The sequence below is a fragment of the Salvelinus alpinus genome, chromosome 19 (assembly GCF_045679555.1).
Source record: "Salvelinus alpinus chromosome 19, SLU_Salpinus.1, whole genome shotgun sequence".
NCBI lineage: Eukaryota > Metazoa > Chordata > Actinopteri > Salmoniformes > Salmonidae > Salvelinus > Salvelinus alpinus.
In genome coordinates, this window is record NC_092104.1 from 34,362,344 (window position 1) to 34,388,721 (window position 26,378).

A 26,378-nucleotide genomic window follows, 5' to 3' on the forward strand; every position below is an offset into this window, starting at 1 on the left:
CCAACTGAGGCAGGGGAGCCTGGCGATCCGGCTGAGGCATGAGAGCCTGACGAGCCGGTGGAAGCAGGGTAGCCTGGCGATCCGGTGAAAGCATGAAAGCCCGACGAGCCGGTGAAAGCATGAAAGCCCGACGAGCCGGCTGAGGCAGAGGCGCCTGGTAATCTGGCTGAGGCATGAGAGCCTGACGAGCCGGCTGAGGCAGAGGAGCCTGGCGATCTGGTTGAGGCATGAGAGCCTGTAGCGGTTGCCAACGTCATTTACACTGACCAAAAATAAATAACACTCCCCGATGCTTCCCTTAAGTGAGGTGTTATTCTGTAATGAGTGCGCTGAGAGTTGGGAAGCAAGTTCAGGGAGTGAGTGTTTTAATAAATAAACAAAACAATAAACACGAAACACAAACAACGCACCGACATGAAAACAGAGTCAATAACACCTGAGGAAAGAACCAAGGGGAGTGACAGATATAGGGAAGGTAATCAAGGCAGTGATGGAGTCCAGGTGAGTGTCATGAGGCGCTGGTGCGCTTGACGATGGTGACAGGTGTGCGGGATAATCAGCAGCATGATGACCTAGAGGCCGGAGAGGGAGTATACGTGACATTAATCAGAAGCCACTGCCAGATTTCTGGATTGGGCTGCGCTCAGAGTATCCTGCCTTGGCAAATCGCACTGTTAAGACACTGATGCCCTTTGCAACCACGTACCTATGTGAGAGTGGATTCTCGGCCCTCACTAGCATGAAGACTAAATACAGGCACAGACTGTGTGGAAAATGATTTAAGACTGAGACTCTCTCCAATACAACCCAACATTGCAGAGTTATGTGCGTCCTTTCGAGCACACCCTTCTCATTAACCTGTGGTGAGTTATTCACAATTGTCGATTAACAAATACATTTTTATATGTAAGATGGCTAAATAAAGAGCAAAATTATTGATTATTATTATATTATTATTTGTGCCCTGGTCCTATAAGAGCTCTTTGTCACTTCCCACGAGCCGGGTTGTGACAAAAACTCACACTCATTCTTATGTTTAATAAATGTATCGTATAGTGTGTGTGGCAGGCTTACAATGATGGCAAAAAACAACATTTGAGAGTGCGCTGACCCTGGTGCTAGAGGGGGTACGCAGCTGGAGGTTGAATGTTTGATGGGGTACAGGACTATAAAAAGTTTGGGAACCACTGTACTAGATGAAAAACCGAAGAGTATGACATCCTGACATTTAAAGCACACTACATTTTTTTACATTTCACATACTATGAAACACATTTTTTCCCATACCCAAAATGCCTACTATTTATAATGCAAGTGGGCTATGGCTATTCAGACACGGCCAATAACTATCTGGTCTGGGTAGGATGATTGATTTCATTTGTGGGTATGTGACCTTTGCATCATCATTGTCATACCAAACTGTAATTTGCTTGCGCTTGTTCATTGAGACCCACCCCCGATATTACAACCTATGTGTTGTGATAATTGCGTTGTTTGCTCTATAACCAATAAGAAGACACACTGGCCTTCAATGCTATGGGTGGCAACAATCTCATATTCGTTTGGACCAAACCGCATCAGATAGATGGCCTACACGTAGAGAGACAGAGGGACGCTATTTCGCTCGCTTGCTCTCCTGTGAGATACATTCAGCCTCTTGAGAAAATTATGAAACACAGAGACGAAAGATAAATTATTGTAGATATTTAAAAAATATATATTGGTTCATTTTCTTGCGGAAGCCTGGCCTCCCTTGGCATCCATGAATACATGCCACTGGTTATAAAGCAGTGAGGGGTTGTTTATCCTCGTAGATGACCAGTACAGTAGGTTGTGTATGATTAATGAAGGCTTTACCGGCCTGCCACTTTTAAAAAACCCAACTGTAACAGGAATTACCTGATAGGAATCGAGTTGAACTCCGGTCCGGATAATTGTTTCCATCCCAAGGAGTTGAGGAGATATGGATGTTTTTGTAGCATGAGTGTTTTCAACCCCACATAGTTACTGTGAGCGTTATGCGATCCCGGGTGTATTCCCCTAGAGTGAGAGACAGACTACATATATTTCTCTACAGCCAAAATTCTCTCTCTCCCTCTCACTCGCCCTCCACTGTCTGTCTGTCTGTCTGTCTGTCTGTCTGTCTGTCTGTCTGTCTGTCTGCCTGCCTCTCTTTTTTCTGTCTCTAACTCTGTCTCACTCACTCACTGACTCACTCTCTTTCTTTCTCTGTTTCTGTCTCTCTCTCTGCTCCCTCTCACACATTGATAAAAGTGAGAAGGATCATGGAAACCTTGTCATTTACTTCAGTTGTACAGTCATATGTTTAGTGAAAGGTTTGTAGAGGTACCAATTGTCAGAATTCATAATGACTTAGTTCATACCAATATTGAATTAATGTTCTTTTTGGAAATTACATCACACTGATAGGTGTCCTGGTAAATTTAGTGTGGCTGATGCTCCAAATCATCTTAGGTTTTCATGGATTAGTTGGCAGTCATTGCCTTACATTCATAATTGACTGTTTAGTGCAAATGATGTATTTTAGTTACATATCACTATTTCTAAAATAATATGTTAATATCCTTGATCAGAACACTTATATTTCAGTAGCAGTTTTTAATTAGGTTGATTTGGCAGTGAAGAGGTTGACGATATGACATCTGAATAGAAAACCTGTTGCTACACTATGGACATTACTGGACAGTAAAGACATATGGCATAATATTCCTGTATTAAGTTGACAAGTTTTGCATTTACAGATAAAGTTGAGATATAATAAATAAATAAATAATTTAGCATTAGATAATGTACAAAATGTATTCTGATTCCCCACTTTTGACCATACATCACACACTGTGTATTACTGCGTCACGTCCTAAGAGCTACTGAAATCCTTTCTGGTTGTCAGGGAAGAGTCTATCCTATTGTACACAGTATGCTGTGAGCGTGTTGGTGGTAGCCAATGCCAGGATAAGTCAGTTAATGATGATGATTTATTTAATGCTGTATTGCAGTGAACAGTGAGCTATCCTCACAGTCTCAGGCCTACAAACATGTGGCAGGGTGGTGTGTTAACACAGTTGGTCTTCAGGTCTTGTGATTAGCACCTTTAAACTGGTGCTACTCCCAATGTCCAGACCAGCCAACCCAAACTGCCCAGTCCAGTTCTCCTTCTCAGGGTTTTGACATCAGTCAATCTTCCTTGCCCATATTCACCAGGACCAGCTCGTCTGCCATCTCCTTTGGTTTTCCTTTGTGCAGTCTCATCTCAGCCACTCCAATCTCTGCTCAGTCAGTTGTGAAAGTCAGTTTTTCACCCGTCCAATTCCTGTAATGTGAAACTGAGTTAATACGGAGAAATTAGTTTTTGGGCTTACTGTATTGAGTCGTATTCCTGTCATACTTCATATTCTCTGACACTGTCATATTCCAGACTTTGTTAAAGCCTATGATTCACTGAGTACTAAGAATGTCATTTCGGTTTGCAAGAGAATTACTTTTGAGGAATGTTGATGCCATATTAGCCAAAATATACTAAGCACATTTAACTGTAATAGTTATAATAAAGACAAATTCAGAGCCAGCAGAAAGTGGCTATTGTATCAATGATGAAATATCGACTATAATAAAAAGTGTTTTGTTTTCCCAGCCTTGGAGAAGATTAAGAGATGTTTGCATTGATACTGTATATTCAAGACATCACCTTTTTGGAGAATTTTTTTTTTTAACAAAATGATGGAATGGAATTCAAAGCATTGAGATCCAACCCTGAAATTGATCCAACCATCTTATTTGATCGTGTCATTTGTCATTTACATTTCATTTGCAATATCAGACTTGTTGTTCACCCCATCCTCCCATTAAATCCCAAACACATGCTCCTTTACTGTTAAAGAATCCAGACATGAAGGCCAACTAACGGTCTCATCAGGAGATGATGTGTTTGTTTGACTTGGCAAATGCCCTTTGTGAGAGGTTACTCTGACATGATGGGAGGAGGTTGAAATGTGTAGCCTACATAAATGTATTGAACATTGTGGGATTTGGGTTCACTTCAAACTGGGAAACAGTTTTACTGCTTATTTGAGTTTGAGCTTTTGAACATATCTCTCCTGATTGATTCATTTCCATCCAATCCCCATCAATCACTTCATGGTAGTGTGTACTCTAGGGTTCTCTTTCCCCCAAACATACCCAACCAATCCTTTTTTCAAAATGCCAGAGATTCTGATCCTATCAGTTTTACAGTACATGTCTATGCAGGAAAATATAAACAATGCCCACCATTGCTTTGCTAGAGAAATCTACAGAAAAATGAAAACATTTTATGAAATACGACTCAAGTACCCTTAGCCCTTATAAAGCAAGTACTGTACTTTCACTTGGTCTTCTGAGGGAAATAATTGCCTGTGTAGTTTAAATCCTAGTTCAAGTTTGGCTTTCGCTTCATCCCAAAGTCTCAGGCAGAGACATCCATCATTTGAGTTAAGTGTATTTTCTTTTACAGTACACGTCAACAGGCGAAGGTGGACTTTGTGGTCAGAAATTGAGGTCTTGCCTCTGGCAGGTATGGGGCCAAAGGGTTTATTTTGTAATCCTGTCTATTACAGTGGAAGTGCCAAATATGTTGATTTCTATGATTGATGGCGCTAAAATATTTCAATCAAGTTGTTTGCAGTTTCTTAAGAACCACCTGGAGCACATGGTTCCTCACCATTAAGAACCTTCCAACACATAGATTTTTATTTCCAGGCCTCAGGGCATTACTATCAACACTACAGTAAATTAGAAAGAAACAATCAATGAGATTAAGTTGATTTAAATTACTTGCCTATTGTTTTTTGCTTTATTCAGCTGCAGACAGTGCAGTAAAACATTGACTTCAACCTCCTCTCACTATTTTAAGATGTGTCCCATACTGAACTACTTACTCAACTCCAAAACCACACCATTTAGGCCTGCTCTATGATGCTGTGGGATTTGATCAGATACTCAGCTCTCCTTGACAATGAGTGTCGAAGAGTGTCATTACCATGCCTCTCTGATTCTGTTCCTAATTTCATGCTCTCTGAGGTAATATCTCTTCCCTAATCCAACAAAATACTTATATAGCATGTGGTGCTCAGTTGATGGCAGTGCTCACATATTTAAATGGAAAAAAAATTGGTCTGTCATGGTCGACTGTAAATGAAAAGAGCTCTAGTTCAGGTAATTTCCTGGGTAAGTCGCTACTGCTGCACTTTCTAATTGTATAGAGTCCTGACATTTTTTTTTATATACAATTTTTGTCACCTGCTGTAATCTGAAAAAGTGACCATTGTGTTAAAGATTGTACATTGTGATTTATTTGTGCCAGAATGAAAAGGCTTGCTTTCATCTGTCAACAGATCAATTTCCTGTTTTATTCGTTTTACAAATATAACTTAATTGCTGCACATATTTTCTGTGGCCATCCTGCATGCCTATAACTGAAAAGTATGTACAGTGTATTTCATTGATACCATTATGAGAAATAGATGCATAGACGAACTGTAATGACTAGCCTTTCTGAATATTGACTGGACTTTTTACCGTTGATACCGATGATGATGACAAATGCTGTTTAACTGACAAATTATGTACAACAGAGTACAATGTTTCTGTTTATTCATAATAAGACAGCTTCCATTCCACTCTCTGGGAGAAAGGATTTAGATTTTACACATTGCTGGGTGGCATTACAAACTCAGCATGTAGCTCTATATCTAGGACTCAAGCCAGGACATCACCAATGTCTGTTGAAAATAGTGCTGGTGTCACCTAATGTGTGTATAAATGTTTACTCAGTCATTTGGAGTAATAAGACAATTGTGGCATGCACTCTGAGTCACTCAGTATATTAGGCTGGGCTGCAGATGGACATATTTCCACTGCCTCTCCTCTTGGTGGATTCTCTCCAAAAGCTATTTCTTGCCTGATATAGTTGCCATGCCAAACAAGTGGAAGCTGAAACAACAACACAAGTTCAGAGGGTGAAAATACAGTGTAATATGTCTCTCTAATCTGTGCAATTCAATTTGCTCTGAACATATCCATTAGAGAGTTGTGTCTGAGTTCAAACTGCCACAACATGTTGGCCTTCATTGCTTGTTGTGACACCTCGTGAGTGTTATTGCACTTAATCCATTACTGAACTGAATATAGGTGCCGCACAGCAACTTCTTAACCCAGGACTTCTGTGGATTTAATGTAATATCCATATGATGAGAATTCTAGAAATCTTTAATTTGCTGTATTTTGGGAGGTGAATTTGATAACAATGTCTGACACACTACATGTTTCTGTTGAGGGACATGGTGTTTGGATAAATATATCTTGAGGCATTTGGCCCTGGATCACCCCAAGGGGTGAGGTCATGCCTCAGTCTCAGTTGCTTGGTAGTATACAGAAAGAGAATTTAGTTCATCAGCCATCAGATGGGCATTACTGTTCCAGGCATGTCCCACAAAGCTATTCCACTGAAAGCTGCATGACTCTGTCAGTTGGTAATTTAGAATACAACCTTTTAGTGCCAGGGCAAACACAAAAGTTAGTACCACTGAGCTAATGATTACAAAGCCATTGTAAAACAAACCTATCTTCTATCATGCTTTTATAGAGGCTCTTCCACTATTGATGCTTAATTAATATGATGATCACATGTTATTTTTTGTGATAACGGCTTCTCTCTATTATACAGTCATTTTGTCCCATGGAGGAATTGTCCTGTTCTATCTCAGTCTGGCTGAATTGTTAACAAAATAGGCATTCACTCTTTGCTGAATGGCTCAATTGAAGATAATGAAATAGTGCTCAAGAGGTTGAACCTGCAATCTTGATTGTGTTGGCCTTGTGTAACCAAACAGTATTAGGGCACATTTTACATTTGAATGATCTTTAGTTGAATTTCTATTAATTTCAAGACTAAGCCTTTTCTCAAATCTACTTCAAAGCAAATCCTGGCATTTTGCTTCGAAGAGTGGAACATTTTTAATAATCTGTGTTAGGTGAAGTGTTGACAAAAAAATCTATCTTGAGTTTTCTCTGAAAAAAAGACCCCACTGACATTCTTAAATATTGGCATAGAACAAGTTGTGTTCTTCAATCATTTACTGTTTTCCCTTGCATTACAGTCTTATCACATTTCCCCTGACCCATACCGAGCAGACCACTGCAGAGCATACCACTGCTTATGAAAGAGAATGAGTATGTGATAACTATTACAAGATGCTGTAGTGCTGCCGCATCATGAGGACTAAAACAGTAGCAGCTGTTCCTCTTTAGATCTAAAAACAGTTTGATATGAGAAACTCTGAGGACATTCGCTACAGTAATTTGATTATTTTGCTGCTATGCATGCTAGTAAAAAAGACTGTACTGTACAGAATGAACAAATTACACAGGGTTTAGTTAAAGATGTCACATTCCATGTATTTCTTAATGAAGGGTAGCTTTGATATTTATGATATGTATGTGATATGTATAATTTATAAAATACACTGCATGGTCAAGAGTATGTGGACATCTAACTACCATCATGAATTTCCCATGTGGCATCGACTTTGTTTGGAACAATGAATTAGCAGTAATTTGTACAAAGCTCCATTCCCTATTTAGGGCATTTTGTCATGAACAAATAGTCATAAGACTACATATGACAATAGTCATTACCCTGCTAGCACATTTAGTTCCTTGGAAGTTGTGGGAACATAAGTTTTTAGTTTCCCATTGGTTCTGGGAATGAAGCCATACGTTTCCTGACCGTTAAAATTTAACGTTTTTTGAACCTTCTGAGAACGGAAGTGAACATTTCGCCTGTTCTGGGAACATACATTTTTAGGTTGCAGGGAGGTTCTGAGAATGTTTTACTATGGTTCCCCGAAAGTTTTCCTGGGAAGCTTTATTGATGTTCTGAGAACATAAATTATAGGTTATTTGAAGGTAATTAAATAAAGTTCTGAGAACATGTTTCAATAATACCTTTAATAACACTGCTAGCTTAGTTTGGGTTAACTGTTTTGAACTCCAAGCACAGATAAGACACATTTAAATTATTTTTCATAGGCATTAATCATGCAAACACATTCCTTTTTTTATTGTGGTGTGGCATCAGTGAGATTCCAACATAACATACAGTGCCATCAGAAAGTATTCATATTTGACTTATTCTACATTTTGTTGTTTTACCACCTGAATTCAAAATGGGAGAAAAAAAATGTCTCACTCTCTACACTCAATTCCCCATAATAATGAAAACATGTTTTTAGAACATTTTGAAAATGTATTGGAAATGAAATACAACAATATCTCATTTACATAAGTATTCACACCCCTGCAAATTCTTTGCAGTATTGCTTTAGTGCCTTCTTGCAAACAGGATGCATGTTTTGGAATATATTTCTTTTGTACAGGCTTCCTTCTTTTCTCTTTGTCATTTAGGTTAGTATTGTGGAGTAACTACAATGTTGTTGATCCATCCTCAGTTTTCTCCTATCACAGCTAATCACAGCCATTGAAGTCTGTAACTATTTTAAAACACCATTGGCTTCATGATGAAATCCCTGAGCGGTTTCCTTCCTTTCTGGCAACTGAGTTCGGAAGGATACCTGTATCTTTGTAGTGACTGTGTGTATTTATATACCTTCCAAAGTGTAATTAATAACTACACCATGCTCAAAGGGAAAGCATGTCTGCTTTTTATCTACCAATGGGTGCCCTTCTTTGTGAGGCATTGGAAACCTCCCTGGTCTTTGTGGCTGAATCTGTGTTTGAAATGTACTGCTCGACTGATGGACCTTAGAGATAATTGTATATGTGGGGTACAGAGATGAGGTAGTCATTCAAAAATCATGTTATTTTAGTCTAGTCAAACCACAGAGATAGATAGAGGACTCATCTTTATATCTGTGCCATTATAGCGTATTTGATGGCATGGGCAGTGCCATTGAGGCTAAAACCCATAGGAATCCCAAACCAGTTGACTACTTAACTGCTTTAAAATGGTGGATGATGGCAATGTCTAATAGAAATGGCAATGTCCATGCTAAAACAGGTTATATCTATGATGAGTCCTCTATTTTTCACTTTGATTCAAGCAGACCCCATTTCAAAGGAAACAAGCACTCATTAAGATTACATGTGGCCAATTAGTGGGCGCAGCCAACCCACCTGAACACACTTAACAAGATAGAGGATAGAGAGAGTTTTGTTGATGGTGAGAACAGAATGTATATGTTTTTAAATATCATTCTTAGAAAGTTCTTTGAATGTTACTAATGTTTTCTAGTGGTTTTTATGGAAACTTTTCTTAATGTTCTGAGAACATGACTTTAAATAGAACCATGAGGAAACCTATAGAAAATGTTATGCTGAAGTACTGAAATTCCCACCTAAGACACATATGGTTCTCAGAATGTTATGTGCTAGCTGGGTATCCTGCACAATTCCCAGAACATTGTGGGAAGGATTTATGCAAAATTACCATAGGACAACAATGCTATCACCAAGCTCTAAGCCCTGGCTGATCACCACCTGCAGCAGACATAGGTCCCTGATTTATGCTGTGTCCTAGCCTATGCCCCCTGCCTGCCGGGGCTAATAGGGAGTTCACACGTTATCATTCACATTCAATAGACTGTCAAAGCCACAGCCCAGTTTTTCTGATACACCTAATGATCTCACTGTAGTACAGTGAGCTATAGCCTTCTTACTCAGGCTGAATTACTGGATGTGCTATGCTGCTTTTAAGGAAAACTTTTATATGCTCTTAAATGGTTCCTACGTTACTGCCCAATTGATTGCATCTGTTAAAGAGCTCAGGGATTGCAACATTTCGGAAACAATTGTGACACTGCAAATTAACTGTTTAGATAAAAATATATACATATTGCATGTCACTGGCCTATTCATAGTACTAGACTGTTGTCAGCTATAGAGCTTTTAAAGTAATCTTGAGATCCAATATTTGCATGTGTGAGAAGAATGTGCACTCATAACGATTCCTAACTGCCCCTGAAACCCACTGAACAAGATCAGTATAGATAACACAGCCTACTACCCTTCAACTGTAAACTGATGCAGTGAGAAGTCAGAAGTGAGTGAAGGCACTTGTTATGGATTGAATTGGTAGTCATTAAAAAGGTAACCTGATCCCAGCATCTGTATAGTATAAGTGACTCTCTGCAAATTGGATTGGTTTGGTTAGACACATGTTTAGCAGTCCAACCATAAACAAACCATGCTTTGATGTGTGCTCCCAATGGCTATTTGTCTTGTAAACAGCCTCTCCCGGTGAGCGGAAGTCTTGTGGCTCAGTGATAAAGGGTTATCAGCTGTGGGCGGGTGTTGAACAGGCTGCAGAGGGGCCCTAGCAGAGGCATAAACACCATTCAACTCACTCTATTGGGAAGCCACTCTATAACGGCTAAAACGTTCATCAGCTCATATTTCTCTGCATCAGACATTCACACTTTTGGAGACTTGTAATTGGGTTTAGTTTTGACGTAGAGTACTTTACTATAATGCATATTTTTTGTCATAAAAACCTATGTTAATTTGAAGATGTATGTTTTCTTACCATTTTATCAACCTTTAGGTTCTAAATGGATAATGAATTGGTATTGAAGGTTCCAAGACACAGCAAGAGGAGGTGGTTAAGGGTATAGTAGAGTAAACAGCTACAGAAGCACTAAATTACACATGGGGATTTGAAATGATTTGTTTTTTAGAGAACCCTTGGAAATCTGTTATTAATTTGTATAATGTTGTCATGTGCCGCATTCAAAGATGGATTACAGGTAATATAATACATACATATAATACATATAATACGGTAGCAGCAATTATAAATTCATCTAGTCTTGAAATGAATTACTTTGATATGGATCTACACAATGAACATTTGCATATTACATTTCACATTGCGTTATAATGTTGTAATATTAATCTTTCAGTATGTAAGCATTGAGTACATTCATTTTTAGACCTACATTGTTCCAGCACCTTGGTGTATTCAGAACATATCCAAATATATTGAACATGCATGCCCAGTGAGCTCTACGAAACCTGTGAGTGAAGGATTCAAAGAGATTGTTTGATTTACCAAACGTATCCCCTCTCCCAAAGGAATACCGCTAAATTACAGACATGATCCTAAACATGCCCTCTGGATTGCAGCAGTACACTCCCCTCCTGATGTCTTAGCGTTGTTTCATTATTATTTTCCATTCAGAGATGTATTGAATGGTTGACCAATGACACACACACACACATAAATTACTTAATCAACCTATGGTAGTGTATTTCAACATTATGAAGGGAAAAGAGCAGGTATCAATTGGCCTAGACTTGTAAATACAATTAGGAGTAATATTTTTTGAAGCTGAAGTAAAACATTTATAGCATTTACGGAATGTTAATTCTGGTACTTCTGTTGAATTTATTTTGTTCCCATTGTATTTGGTCGGTCCTTATTTTACAAGCTGAACTTTTAGTTCAGTGCTTGCTTTGGTTTACAGTATGCTTGTATATTTTGTCATAAAACTGTCATCTTTCAATTCACTTCTAAAGGGATTTTCTCTGTAAAACTTAAGTGAAATATATGTCAGTTATCTCTTTTAATTCCCTTTGATATTGGAGGATTGAGAATTAGGTTAGTCGCCTTGCATGACAACAAAAAGCTTGTATAGACATGGACCATGGCGTCTTCTCAAGATAATCTATCACTACCAAATCAAATAGTGTTAATGCTAATAAGTGCAAATTTGAGTTATCTGTGAAATTTAAACATAATTATCCAACAATGACCCCCCTCTCCTCATTTTTTTAATGCATTGTTTAAAGTATTTATCATGGAATGAGAAAATGTAGTGTGCAAAATTTTAGATGATAATAATAGGAAACTTACAATTCATTTTCTGGTTTGGAGAATTCACTGAACTGTGTGTTGCCGTTGGAGTGTGGGGGTCCTGGGGAAGGCTCCTCACTCTTGTCGCTGCTCTGACTGCTAGCCAGGCTCTCGTCCCCCTCAGGCCTGGCAGCAGCAGGGGGCTTCTGGAAAGAGCTGGCTGCCCCTGCCTCAGGCGAACCCAGGAAGCAGGGGCAGCGTGTCCGCTTCTCCTTGTAGACACCTAAGGTGTTTAATCGAGGGGTGGAAAACCAGGGGCAGCCCAGCAGGTTCTTGAAAGCAGTGCGGAACTCAGGGCTCCTGCAGTAGATTATGGGGTTGAGGCCAGAGTTGATATAGCCCAGCCAGTTGAGCAGGCGGAAGATCTCTCCCGGTGGCACGTTCCTGTCAAACACGTTGATGATGTTAGCCACAAAGAAAGGCAGCCAGCAGAGGGTGAAGGTGCCCATGATAATGCCCAAGGTCTTGAGGGCCTTGTGCTCCTTGACAACAGTTAGCCGTGAGGGTCTTCGCCTGGAGCTCCTCTTGCGAGTTGAGCTGGTGCAGCTGCTGCTGCCACCATAGCCCAAGGGCAAAATGTTGCAACTGTGGTTGCTCAGCTGTGTCGTCGTCGGCGCTGGCCATTCACTCTGGAAGCGCAGCCGGGTCTTGTCTATGAGCTGTACCTGTCGTGTGGCTATGAGGAAGACTTTGACATAGACAAATATCATTATGAGCAAAGGGATGTAGAATGACACTACAGAGGATATAATGGCAAAAGTGCTGTTGGTCATAAAGTCACAGCAGGCAGGGTCCTGATAGCACACCAAGGCCTCCGGGTCATCTTCTGCCCGCCAAAGCTGGTTCATGATGGGCACAAAAGAGATCAGAGCAGACACAATCCACACCACACACACTATTAGTCGGGCGCGCCACTTATTGAGCAGAACCTTGTGCCTGAGGGGCCTTGTAATGGCAATATAGCGGTCCACTGCAATCACGCAAAGAGTCTCGATGCTGGCCGTGACACAGAGCACATCTACGGAGGTCCAGAGCTCGCAGGAGATGTCACTCAGCTGCCAGTTCCCCGTCACCACTATGGTGGCCCCCAGAGGGACCACCAGGACCCCCATGATGAGGTCAGCACAGGCCAGGGACATGATGAAGATGTTAGTCATAGTCTGTAACTGGGATGTCCGTGCTATAGCGATGATGACCAGCAGGTTGCCCACCACGATGGTCATGATGATGATCACCAGCAATAGTAAACTCCAGGGTCCCGCTGCAGGATGGTAGGGTCCTGTATTGTTGTGAAAAGGGGTCACAGTGGTGTTGACCGCGTAGAGCACTATGCTACTCAAGTTAAAATCCATCTTCATAAGAAAAGACATACACAAAGGTAAAATAGATTTTTCATGCATTAAGAGTAAAAAACGACATTTTGTAATAGCATTTTTAAAGTCAAACACACAACAATTTGGTCTCTCTATGTCACACCTTTGCGTTTTTGTTCATTGCAAGCAAATGTAAATCTCCCGCTGACATGTTTCACAGCTTTCATGTATCACTGGTAAGTGTCCAGATAATCCAAACATGTATGTCTGTCTCCTATGTCTCCAAACACCGGTGACAACACGTTGTCTTGTCAATGCAATGCATCCAAAATGTCCAAATTAAAACCCAGAAAACAATCCTTTTTTGCTAACTTTGTCTTGGTTTTATACATCCCTGGAGAGGATAGTGAAAAATGACAAATTCAAGAAGTTAAGAAAAACTTTTTAAAAAGGATGCAAACCCATATTCCTCTGAAAGAAGTCCAATCATACATACTGTAATGTTTGTCTGGAGCGCTTTTCGATGTGTGCTATATGAGAGCGATGCCACACTGTCAGAGAGCAAGCAGCTGTGACGCTCCTGCAAGAACCACAAGAGTGCACCAAGTGGCTGCCCTCCCTCTTTGGCTGTATACCACTCCCTACCTCTCTCTATACCCTGCTCTCGCTCGCTCACTCTCTCTCTCTACCCTGCTCTCGCTCTCTCTCTCTTTCTCTCACTCACTCCCCTGCTCTCTCACTCACTCCCCTGCTCTCTCTCTCTACCATTCTCTCTCTCTCTCTCTACCCTTCTCTCTCTCTTTCTCTCTCTCTCTCGCTCCTGCTCTCTCTTTCTCTCTCAATTCACAATTCAATTCAAGGGCTTTATTGGCATGGAAAACATATGTTAACATTGCCAAAGCAAGTGAAGTAGATATAAACAAAAGTGAAATACACAATAAAAATGAACAGTAAACATTACACTCACAGAAGTTCCAAAAGAATAAAGACATGTAAAATGTCATATTATGTCTATATACAGTGTTGTAATGATGTGCAAATATTGAAAATAAATAAACATAAATAGTGTTTGTTCTTCACTGGTTGCCCTTTTCGTGTGGCAACAGGTCACACATCTTGCTGCTGTGATGGAACGCTGGTGTTTCACCCAGTAGATATGGGAGTTCATCAAAATTTGGTTTGTTTTCTAATTCTTTGTGGATCTGTGTAATCTGAGGGAAATATATGTCTCTAATATGTTCGTACATTTGGCAGGAGGTCAGGAAGTGCAGCTCAGTTTCTACCTCATTTTGTGGGCAGTGTGAACATAGCCTGTCTTCTATTGAGAGCCAGGTCTACCTACGGACCTTTCTCAATAGCAAGGCTATGCTCACTGAGTCTGTACATAGACAAAGTTTTCCTTAAGTTTGGGTCAGTCACAGTGGTCAGGTATTCTGCCACTGTGTACACTCTGTTTAGGGCCAAATAGCATTCCAGTTTGCTCAGTTTTTTTGTTAATTCATTCTAATGTGTCAAGTAATTCTCTTTTTTTGTCTCATGATTTGGTTGGGTCTAATTGTGTGTCTCTCTCTCCCTCTCTCTCAGGTCTGTAACCCAGAGTGCCGGTCACCCTCACACCCTAGCTGTGGGAGTGGAGATGCTGTGAAGTGCGCATGCTGAGACACTGCTAGTCGGGGGAGGGGTTTGGGGGCAATCTGCTCAGCACTCTGCTCACTACCACACACACTCAGTAGAATTCTAATTAAACCAGTCACGGGCCACTCATGCAGGCCAAAATCCTCAACACTCAAAGATACTCCTACCACCACCATTCAATGTCTTGTATGAGGTAAGGTTTCACTCATTAAGATCAAGTTCTGCGCCTTTTGGTGTTACCTTTTAGCCTTGCCACAGGTTGCATGACTTTACTGTAGGTTAACCCATGACTTTACTGTAGGTTAACCCATGACTTAACTGTAGGTTAACCCATGACTTAACTGTAGGTTAACCCATGACTTTACTGTAGGTTAACCCATTACTTTACTGTAGGTTAACCCATTACTTTACTGTAGGTTAACCCATGATTTTACTGTAGGTTAACCCATGACTTAACTGTAGGTTAACCCATGACTTTACTGTAGGTTAACCCATGACTTTACTTTAGGTTAACCCATGACTTAACTGTAGGTTAACCCATGACTTAACTGTAGGTTAACCCATGACTTTACTGTAGGTTAACCCATGATTTTGTTGCCATCAACTGATAATGCCCATGACTTGACAGACTTGTTCACTGCTGGCCATATAGAGATAGACATCTACCTTTTCATTCTGTGGCCTTTAAATGATTTAACCCATGATTCTCTGAATCACTGATACTTGCATGCTGTACAGACCTTTTTGAGTTGTTCCATATACTGTTACAGATGGTATTGGAATTGCATATAAAACATACAAACGCATTCGTATTGTTTGTCACCCTTTGTCACACATAATTGTTTCACACTTTGTCACATATACCATCACTTCTCATTACTGAGGAAAGTTGACAGGTTTCTTACCTGGACAAGTGCATTGAGTTGTATGTTTACAAACTCTAACACAATCTGTGGTAAAAGTCTCTCTAACGAGTGTAGACTGCAAGTCAAGACACCCCCAGCTGAAAAGGAAACCAGTGTCCTCCCTCTAGTACACCAACACTAAAAATAATAGATTGTTATCTTGACACAACTCACGCCAGCTAGTACATTGAGGGAGAACAATCAAGAAAATGCCTGGAATGCCATCCACCATTTGCCATTTGTCATCGTAGTTCCTTCTATGGCCAGTTCTGTGTTAGCAGTTTCCGAATGCCTTTTACTGACTCAGTGTGTATCTTTCACAATGACAATGACATTTCCGTTTCTCTGATTCATTGTGGTGAGGACAGTACAGCCACTTGCCTTGTTGTGCTCCAAAACAATGTTTACATAATCTATTGCCAATTAGGAAATTGTTCCTAGGATATGACAACCGGCATCTGATTAGGATTTATCTTGGATAAACATTTAGATTTATGTTTGAATTAAGATCGTATTTCAAATGGTCAGAGGAATACAAAAAGAACATGAGGGACCCCTCTGCCATAATGGTAATTAATGACGATAAGAAACATCAGCCATATTTACTTATGGCTTCCATGGATCATCCCTCGTAAAACTGACTATCCTACCGATCCTTGACTTCGGCGATGTAATTTACAAAATGGCCTCCAACACTTTACTCTACTTGCCAAACCCACTGGCTCCAGGTCATCTATAAGTCTTTGCTAGGTAATGCCCCGCCTTATCTCAGCTCACTGGTCACCATAGCAGCACCCACTCGTAGCACGCGCTCCAGCAGTTATATTTCACTGGTCACCTTCAAAGCCAATTCCTACTTTAGCCGCCTTTCCTTCCAGTTCTCTGCTGCCAATGACTGGAACGAATTGCAAAAATCACTGAACCTGGAGACTCATATCTCCCTCACTAAGTTTAAGTACCAGCTGTCAGAGCAGCTCACAGATCACTCCACCTGCACATAGCCCATCTGTAAATAGCCCATCCAACTACCTCATCCCCATACTGTTATTTTTTAAATTTGGAATTTTTTGCTCCTTTGCACCCCAGTATCTCTACTTGAATATTCATCTTCTGCACATCTATCACTCCAGTGTTTAATTGCTAAATTGTAATTATTTCGCCACTATGGCCTATTTATTGCCTTACCTCCCTAATCTTACCTCATTTGCACACATTGTATATTGACTTTTTTTCTATTGTGTTATTGACTGTGTGTTTGTTTATTCCATGTGTAACTCTGTGTTGTTGTTTGTTGTAACGATTGTTCTCCTCCTCGTCTGAGGAGGAGCATGGATCGGACCAAAACGCAGCTTGTGTGGAATACATTATGAATTTATTTAAACAAGACGAACACGAAGCACACTTGAGAAATTACAAAACAATAAACGACGTAGACCGACCTGAACATGAGAACTTACAGAACACGAAGAACGCACAAACAGGAACAGACTAGACAAACAGTCCCGTGTGGTACATACACTGACACGGAAGACAATCACCCACACACAAACGGTATGAACAGCCTACCTTAATATGGTTCTCAATCAGAGGAAACGTAAAACACCTGCCCCTGATTGAGAACCATATCAGGCTAATTAACAATGAACCTAAACATAGAAACACATAACATAGAATGCCCACCCAGCTCACGTCCTGACCATACTAAACAAAGACAAAATAAAGGAAATAAGGTCAGGAACGTGACATTTGTGTCACACTGCTTTGCTTTATCTTGGCCAGGTCGCAGTTGTAAATGAGAACTTGTTCTCAACTAGCCTACCTGGTTAAATAAAAATAAAGGTGAAATAAAAAAATAAAAATCATGATCTTCATCGATGCAGCAGTTTAGTTTAGGTGCCTTGGTCAAGGACATGCCTGTAGGATCAACCCATTGCTGATTTACTGGCTGCAGGGAGAATTGGTGGATGTAATGGAATTCACAGTGCATTTGGAAAGTATTCAGACTCCTTGACTTTTTCCTCATTTTGTTATGTTACAGCCTTATTCTAAAATCAATTAAATTATTTTTTCCCCTCATCAATTTACACACAATACCCCATAATGACAAAGCAAAAACATGTTTTTAGACATTTTAGGAAATGTATTAAAAATAAAAACGGAAATATTAATTTACATAACTATTCAGACCCTTTACTCAGTACTTTATTGAAGCACCTTTTGCAGTGATTACAGCCTCAAGTCTTCTTGGGTGTGACGCTACAAGCTTGCCACACCTGCATTTGGGGAGTTTCTCCCATTCTTCTCTGCAGATCCTCTCAAGATCTGTCAAGTTGAATGGGGAGCGTCGCTGCACAGCTATTTTCAGGTCTCTCCAGAGATGTTTGATTGGGTTCAAGACCGGGCTTTGGCTGGGCCACTCAAGGACATTCAGAGACTTGTCCCAAAGCCACTCCTGCGTTGTCTAGGCTGTGTGCTTAGGGTCGTTGTCCTGTTGAAAGGTGAACCTTCACCCAGTCTGTGGTCCTGAGCGCTCTGGAGCAGGTTATCATCAAGGATCTCTTGTACTTTGCTCCGTTCATCTTTCCCTTGATCCTGACTAGTCTCCCAGTCCCTACCGCTGAAAAACATCCCCACAGGTGATGCTGCCACCAGCATGCTTCACTGTAGGGATGGTGCCAGGTTTCCTCCAGACGTGACACTTGGCATTCAGGATAAAGAGTTCAATCTTGGTTTCATCAGACCAGAGAATCTTATTTCTCATGATCTGAGAGTCCTTTAGGTGCCTTTTGGAAAACTCCAAGCGGGCTGTCATGTCCCTTTTACTGAGGAGGGACTTCCGTCTGGCCACTCTACCATAAAGGCCGGATTAGTGGAGTGCGACAGAGATGGTTGTCCTTCTGGAAGTTTCTCCCATCTCCATAGAGAAATTCTGGAGCTCTGTCAGAGTGACCATTGGGTTCTTGGTCACATCCCTAACCAAGGCCCTTCTCACCCGATTGCTCAGTTTGGCCGGGCGGCCAGCTCTAGGAAGAGTCTTGGTGGTTCCAAACTTCAGACAATTCCTTCGACCTCATGGCTTGGTTCTTACTTTGACATGCACTGTCAACTGTGGGACGTTATATAGACAGGTGTGTGCCTTCCCAAATCCTGTCCAATCAATTTCATTTACCACAGGTGGACTCCAATCAAGTTGTAGAAACATCAGTGGTCAGTGGCGTGTCCAGGGAGTGACATGTCTTATTATTTTTTGGCAAACAGCGTCAGATACATGGGCTTCAGACACTAAGACAAAGGGGCACTGTTTGCCTTGCTCGGATGCTTTCTCTGGTGAAATAGATTCAGCCTCCTGCGAATCGTAGACACAAATTAAAAATGGTTTATTTATTTTAGTGTTAAAATTTTTGGAGAAGCATGGCTTCCCTTGGCATCCATAAATACACGCCACTTTGTAGGCTGAATGCCATTACACTAATGGTGTTTGTAATCGATGTCCCTTTCTATTCAAATTGCAGGTGTACAGTGTACTTTTCGGATGTTGGACTTATTTTAGAATAGACGAACGTGCGCAGGTAACCTGGTTAACCTACCTTCAAATGAAAACATGACTGATTGTGTTCATGACCAGTGGTAAAAGTACTTAAGCAAAAATACTTGAAAGTGCTACTTAAGTCCTGTTTTGGTGTAACTGTACTTTACTTAACTAAACTCAGCAAAAAAAGAAACATCCTCTCACTGTCAACTGCATTTATTTTCAGAAACTTAACGTGTAAATATTTGTATGAACATAACAAGATTCAACAACTTAGACATAAACTGAACAAGTTCTACAGACATGTGACTAACATAAATGGAATAATGTGTCCCTGAACAAAGGGGGGTCAAAATCAAAAGTAACAGTCAGTATCTCGTGTGGCCACCAGCTGCATTAAGTACTGCAGTGCATCTCCTCCTCATGGACTGCACCAGATTTGCCAGTTCTTGCTGTGAGATGTTACCCCACTCTTCCACCAAGGCACCTGCAAGTTCCCAGACATTTCTGAGGGGAATGGCCCTAGCCTTCACCCTTCGATCCAACAGGTCCCAGACGTGCTCAATGGGCTTGAGATCCGGGCTCTTCCCTGGCCATGGCAGAACACTGACATTCCTATCTTGCAGGAAATCACGCACAGAACGAGCGGTATGACTGGTGGCATTGTCATTCTGGAGGGTCTTGTCAGGATGAGCCTGCAGGAAGGGTACCACATGAGGGAGGAGGAAGGCCTTGCCTGTAACGTACATCTTTGAGATTGCCTGCAATGACAACAAGCTCAGTCCGATGATGCTGTGACACACTGAGGAGGGACTTCCGTCTGGCCACTCTACCATAAAGGACCCTCCACGTCCAAATCGATCCCGCTCCAGAGTACAGGCCTCGGTGTAACGCTCATTCCTTCGACGATAAACGCAAATCCGACCATCACCCCTGGTGAGACAAAACCTAGACTCGTCAGTGAAGAGCACTTTTTGCCAGTCCTGTCTTGTCCAGCGACAGTGGGTTTGTGCCCATAGGCGACACCTGCCTTACAAAGGCCTACAAGCCCTCAGTCCAGCCTCTCTCAGCCTATTGAGGACTGTGGATTGTGCGTTCCTGGTGTAACTCAGACAGTTGTTATTGCCATCCTGTACCTGTTCCGCAGGTGTGATGTTCGGATGTACCGATCCTGTGCAGGTGTTGTTACACGTGGTCTGCCACTGCGAGGACGATCAGCTGTCCGTCCTGTCTCCCTGTAGCGCTGTCTTAGGCGTGTCACAGTACGGACATTGATACTTAAGTATATTTTAGCAATTACATTTACTTTTTATACTTAAGTATATTTAAAACCAAATACGTTTTAACTTTTACTCAAGTAGTATTGTACTGGGCGAATTTTACTTGAGTAATTTTCTATTAAGGTCTTTACTTTTACTCAAGTGTGACAATTGTGTACTTTTCCCACCGCTGCTCATGACACATTAAAAGGTAATAAATGTTTACAGTTGAATTACATGTCTTGATTATTAACATGTCTTGACTATGAATGCTGCGGTATAATTCGCACTTTGGATGGCACTTTCAAGGGAATTTACTGCTGTATGCTAATACCCTTTTATAAAATCCTGACCTTGAAGGCAAACATTGTATCAAGATGTATTTGAACAGGGAAATGTATCAAACCTAAGCTGAATCATTTCATGTTTTGAACCATCATAGTTATATTGCAAAAATCCACCTTGCATCGATTATGGTTCAAAATGTTATTTCCCCCCCCAAACTGGGTCTGTACCCCACCTTGGCCACCCCATTTAAAATGTTCTGGACACACCACTGATTACAGTATGTTTATTAAATTGTCTTTATTAACCATAGTTTAAGAAGGGAAAAAAGGTTAATTAAATATGTACTCAGTGTTCTTGTGTCATAGTGGAAGTCTGACTGTCTGCATCCGTACTCATTTGTTACCTGCGCAATAAATGTTCTCTCTAAGATAAATGTTCCATTAGACAGAAACTAATAGGTACCTTTTTAGATGCTTAATTTAATTGTATTTAAAGCATGTACTTCTCTCTGTCATCAAGATGCATTACCACTAACTGCCTGTGTCCTCTCCAGAGTGAGTCCCTCCCTCTTCCCCTGTATCCTCTTACTGTATGTCATTCTTTGTTCAAGGCTCTGTGGTGCTGTACGGCTCAGAGAGGAAGCAGGGTAGTGGGGAGGGCAGAGGGGAAAGGTAAGAGGGACAGAGCACTGAACACTGTGCTTAACCGGGGTGGTGGCAGAGAGGCCCGGTTGGCCGGTTTTGAATGCATCAGGGGAGAGACTGTGTGAACGAGATGACAGCTTGACAGCTGCTCATTTGTCTTTGCGTGAGAAGATGCCATGGATGAATCCGGAGCTAGTGCTAGTCCAGCGGCTTGGCATGGTGACTGGACACAGTTTGAGCTGTTGATGGAGGAATGGGCCCAATAGGAGTACAGCTTTTTAACCCTTCCACACTGGACAGACTGTTGACATCATTTCTGGAGACTGCATTCCCCTATCATGGCTGTGATTTATTTCACACAAATGCCACTTGGGCAACTTGTGGCATGTAGCCTAAGCCAAAGATAAAAAGCCATTGATGGGTAACTGCACATGGTCTCCTAAATTTGGATCCATTTTTTTGTGTTGACCTTCCACCTCTTTGCAGTGAACTTTTTTAAATTGGTTAATTCTAGAGACATTATTCTGAACCAACTAACTAGCAACATACTGTCCCAGTGGCGCAGTGTTCAAGGCATGGCATCTCAATGCTAGAGGTGTCACTTCAGACACCCTGGTTCAAATCCAGGCTGTATCACAACCAGTGTTGATTGGGAGTCCCATAGGGCGGTGCACAATTGGCCCAGCGTCGTCTGGGTTTGGCTGGTGTAGGCCGTCATTGTAAATACAAATTCTTTCTTAACTGACTTGCCTAGTTAAATAAAGGTTACACAGGTGCGTATCTGTTCAAGGTCTTTCTTAACTTCTACTGTATTTTTGCCCATGACAAACAAACTCTGCGTCCTTGGAGAGGTTAAAGAGCAACAACTCAATTCTTCATAGGAGGGAAACCCAGTTTGCAAAATGAAAAGGTGCTACAGTAGCTGCTCAATGCAGTGTCAGTCAGTAAATCATGAGAGCTGTCAGAGATAGTTCTTTTTTTTTGTCACATACACATGATATACGTGGAGTGCAACGAAATGCTTATTTGCAGGTTCACCTCTCGACAATGCAACAACCATAGGAAAGTAATTCAAGTTATCCAGTCTCCTTTTCACATCATTTAACACCTGATTTACTTAACAAAAGGCACATCTCAACAGACTTGACATGACACAAGTGCTCCTCTATTGTTCCTCACGCAAGAGGTAGGCTGATGACATCACATTTGACCATCAGACCAACTCCTTGAATGCCCTTCTCCAGGGGTAGGCAACCCTGTTCCTGGAGTGTCGCAGGTACTGCAGGATTTTGTTCCAACTACCTTACCAGCTGATCTAATTGATCAGTTCAGTGATTGCCTAAATTCAACACACCTGGTCTTCCAGATTGGTTAAATGAAAAACATGAAGTGCCTGCGGCCCTCCAGGACCAGGGTTGCCTACCCCTGCCCTACTCTTTGAAGTTTGCAGTTGTGTCTATAAACACAACTTTTTTTGCTCAAAACATATCCTTCAGTGTGTGTACTTTACTGTATTTATACTTGGGATATCGCTTTTCAACAGGAAAAGTTAGAGGTCCACCAGCGTTTTTTTAAGTGATTAAAGAGTATACAAAATAAAAGTTAAAGGAATACAAAATGGGCTAAAAAATTTGCTAAAATATAATAAGGCACTCAATACAATATATTTACACATGTTCTGGGGAATTATACAATAGATTGTGCAATAATAATAGACATTGCGCAGTAATATGAATAGGAGTCCAGTAGCAGCAGTCATGGAGTGTGTTTGTAGTTAGTGTATGTGTTTCTATGTGTGTTGGAGCCTATGTGTGAGTGAATGCATGCATGCCTGGTAGGGTGCAGGGAGTCAGTGCAAGAAATTGTTGTTGTGCCGGCGGTCTGTCCCAGTTCAAGAGTCCAGTAATCTCATGGCTTTTGGATAAAAAATATCTCTGAGCCTGGAGGTCCAGGACCCGATCCTGCGGTACCGTTTGCCAGACGGTAACGGAGTGAATAGTCCATGACTGGGGTCTCTGATGTTGCGGGCCTTCCTCAAGCACCGCTTGGAGTCAATGTCCTGTATGGTTGGGAGCACGGCTCCAGTGAAGTACTGGGCTGTCTTCACTACCCACTGAAGGGTCTTGCAGTCGTGAACGAAGAAGTTTCCGTACCAGGCCGTGATCCAGCCGGTCATGATGCTCTCGATGGTGCTGCGCCACAATTTGGAGGGGTGTAGGGGGGGCATGCCAAATTTCTTCTGCTGCCTGAGAAAGTAGTGCCCTGTTTATCACACGCCATTAAAGGAGAAGTTTTATGTTTTACAACCAAATCTCTATTTGTGATGTAAATGGAATGTTATAGAAGGGTCAAGACATTTTTTTTTGTGATTTCACTTGTTTTTGAGAAACTTACCCCAAACAGCAAATTACTTCCTCATCCTAGTTGTGTAGTTGGCCCTGAAAAAAACATGAACAAAATAATAAAAAACACTCCAAAGCGACCTTTTAGAAAAAAGCCAAGCTCTCAGTATAGTGATGCAGGTAGAAAGAGGAGGAAGGGAAGCGCTACTAAGGTACACTATAGTATATTTTGGTAGATAGAAGGTGCTCTTTGGTAAAAGGTGTAAATTGGTCATCAAAAAGAAAGGAGGACCAAGGCACTCTTCATATAATTAATTAAAATGCCTTTATTAGTATGGCATGTTCAATAGAAACAAAGTTGTTTAAAAACCGACGCGTTTCGGCTGCATGGTCTTCGTCAGGGAGTACAGTGATGCAGGTCTTTAGATGTTGTACACATGAAGTTGTGTCATTCCAAACTTTATCCACAATGTTATATTCCATGTTGTGCGACTCAAAGAGTTTTGCTGTTTGAGGTAAATTTCTCTAAACCTTGAAATCATTAAAAAAAGTGCCTGGACCCTTCTACACTGAGTGAACAAAACATTAAGAACACCTTTGGTGACTCCAATGCTTCCCACAGCTTCCCACAGCTTGAAAAACCCAGCGGCGTTGCAGTTCTTGACAGACACAAACCGGTGTGCCTAGCACCTACCACCATACCCCGTTTAAAGGCACTTAAATATTTTGTCTTGCAAATCGATGTCTCAATTGTCTCAAGGCTTAAAAATCCTTCTTTAACCTGTCTCCTCCCCTTCATCGACACTGATTGAAGTGGATTTAACAAGTGGCATTAATAAGGGATCATAGCTTTCACCTGGATTCACCTGGTTGTCTATGTTATGGAAAGAGCAGGTGTCCTTAATGTTTTGTACACTCAGTGTATAACATGCTATTTAGATACAAAATGGAGATTTGGTTTATTTTTTAATTTTTTTTATCCATTAAACAGGGTTAGAGAGCCTGTTTATTAAACACCCTGCCCATGGCATGGGAATGTTTCCTTCATTACTATGGAAACCTTTATGATGATGTGATCCAATTAGGTAGTGCTCTCACACAACTGTTGCTGTCTCTGTTCTTAGATAACCTACTAAAGTGGCCTATGGCAATGGATCAAAAACCTTGTGAAGCAGATTAGAAATCTGGGAAGAAAAGAGCTATCCCACTGGGCAAAAACGGTTTGAATCAACATTTTTTCAAAAAAATCTATGTGATGACATTGAGTCAATATTGAAAACTTATTGGATTTGCAAAAAGTCAGCAACATAATGTAATTTCGTTCTTTTTTCACCCAACTTTTAACCTAAATCCAACGACATGGTGACATTTTGTGTTGATTTCAAAGTGAATTCACATTAGTTGACAAATCAAAACTGGACGTTGAACTGACATCTGCGCCCAGTGAGATGTGTATTTTCATGAATTTATGAAATTGTGTTAGGCTTCCATTTTGAGTAATGTGCTTGACACAAGTTTGAGTGAGTCTGTGTTGCAATTGGACTTGAGGCATTCGCTTGTCAGCATGTTGTTGGTGAAGCCAAACTAATTAAAAACTGGTGTTTCATACATTAATAATCTGATGGAAATGTTGTTATGGTATGCTGGGATGTACAGTACCAGTCAAAAGTTTGGACACCTACTCATTCAAGGGTTTTTCTTTATTTTTACTATTTTCTGTAAAAATATATATATTTTAGATTGTTCAAAGTAGCCACCCCTCAATTAACAGGTGTGCCTTGTTAAAAGTGAATTTGTGGAATTCCTTTGTAATGCGTTTGACCCAATCAGTTGTGCTGTGACAATGTAGTGGTGGAATACAGAAGATAGCCCTATTTGGTAAAAGACCAAGTCCATATTATGGCAAGAACAGCTCAAATAAGCAAAGAGAAATGACAGTCCATCATTACTTTAAAACATGAATGTCAGTCAATGGGAAACATTGACTTTGAAAGTTTCTACAAGTGCAGTCGCAAAAACCATCAAGCGCTATGATGAAACTGGCTCTCATGAGGACCGCCACAGGAAAGGAAGACCCAGAGGTACCTCTGCTGCCAAAGATAAGTTCATTAGAGTTACCAGCCTCAGAAATTGCAGCCCAAATAAATGCTTCAGAGTTCAAGTAACAGACACATCTAAACATCAACTGTTCAGAGGAGCCTGCGTGAATCAGGCCTACATGGTCGAATTGCTGCAAAGAAACCACTACTAAAGGACACCAATAAGAAGAAGAGACTTGCTTGGGCCAGGAAATACGAGCAATGGAAATTAGACTGGTTGAAATCTGTCCTTTGGTCTGATGAGTCCAAATTTGAGAGAAGGTGAACGGATGATCTCCGGTCCCACCGTGAAGCATGGAGGAGGAGGTGAGATGGTGTTGGGGTGCTTTGCTGGTGACACTGTCTGTGATTTATTTAGAATTTGAGGCCCACTTAACCAGCATGGCTACCACAGCATTCTGCAGCAATACGCCATCCCATCTGGTTTGTGCTTAGTGG

General features: G+C 41.1%; 1 protein-coding gene and 1 long non-coding RNA gene across 7 annotated transcripts in view; one reads left to right on the forward strand and one right to left on the reverse strand.

Annotated features, from left to right (window-relative positions):
• Window positions 1–2,599: 2,599 nt before the first annotated feature.
• On the reverse strand, window positions 2,600–13,863 carry LOC139545410 (beta-1 adrenergic receptor-like). 6 transcript variants are annotated; one of them, XM_071353141.1, is made up of 4 exons: window positions 13,403–13,863; window positions 11,927–13,205; window positions 10,258–10,387; window positions 2,600–3,331 (listed from the first exon to the last, which is right to left on the reverse strand). In XM_071353141.1, exons 1-4 carry the CDS (start codon window positions 13,464–13,466, stop codon window positions 3,317–3,319), a joined length of 1,488 nt encoding a protein of 495 aa, XP_071209242.1. In that variant the 5' UTR covers window positions 13,467–13,863; the 3' UTR covers window positions 2,600–3,316. The 6 variants fall into 6 exon arrangements, with proteins under 6 accessions (XP_071209242.1, XP_071209241.1, XP_071209246.1 ...); XM_071353140.1 differs by having other exon boundaries at window positions 11,927–13,278; XM_071353145.1 differs by having other exon boundaries at window positions 13,736–13,846.
• Window positions 13,864–14,823: 960 nt separating this feature from the next.
• The window catches only part of LOC139545413 (uncharacterized), a 50,935-nt gene continuing 39,380 nt past the window's right edge, over window positions 14,824–26,378 (forward strand). The window contains exon 1 of the long non-coding RNA XR_011669067.1: window positions 14,824–15,067. This is a non-coding gene — a long non-coding RNA (uncharacterized lncRNA). The remainder of the gene's footprint in view (window positions 15,068–26,378) is intronic.

What these genes read in the sequence shown, in the direction of transcription:
- LOC139545410 (XM_071353140.1), bottom strand. Translation starts at nt 13,450, where the DNA reads ATGTCAGCGGGAGATTTACATTTGCTTGCAATGAACAAAAACGCAAAG. An exon ending in CAATGAACAAAAACGCAAAG is followed by an intron (nt 13,279 to 13,402) that starts GTGTGACATAGA and finishes TTTCTTATGAAG; the next exon opens with ATGGATTTTAACTTGAGTAG. An exon ending in TCCAAACCAGAAAATGAATT is followed by an intron (nt 10,388 to 11,926) that starts GTAAGTTTCCTA and finishes TGCCTCTGCTAG; the next exon opens with GGCCCCTCTGCAGCCTGTTC.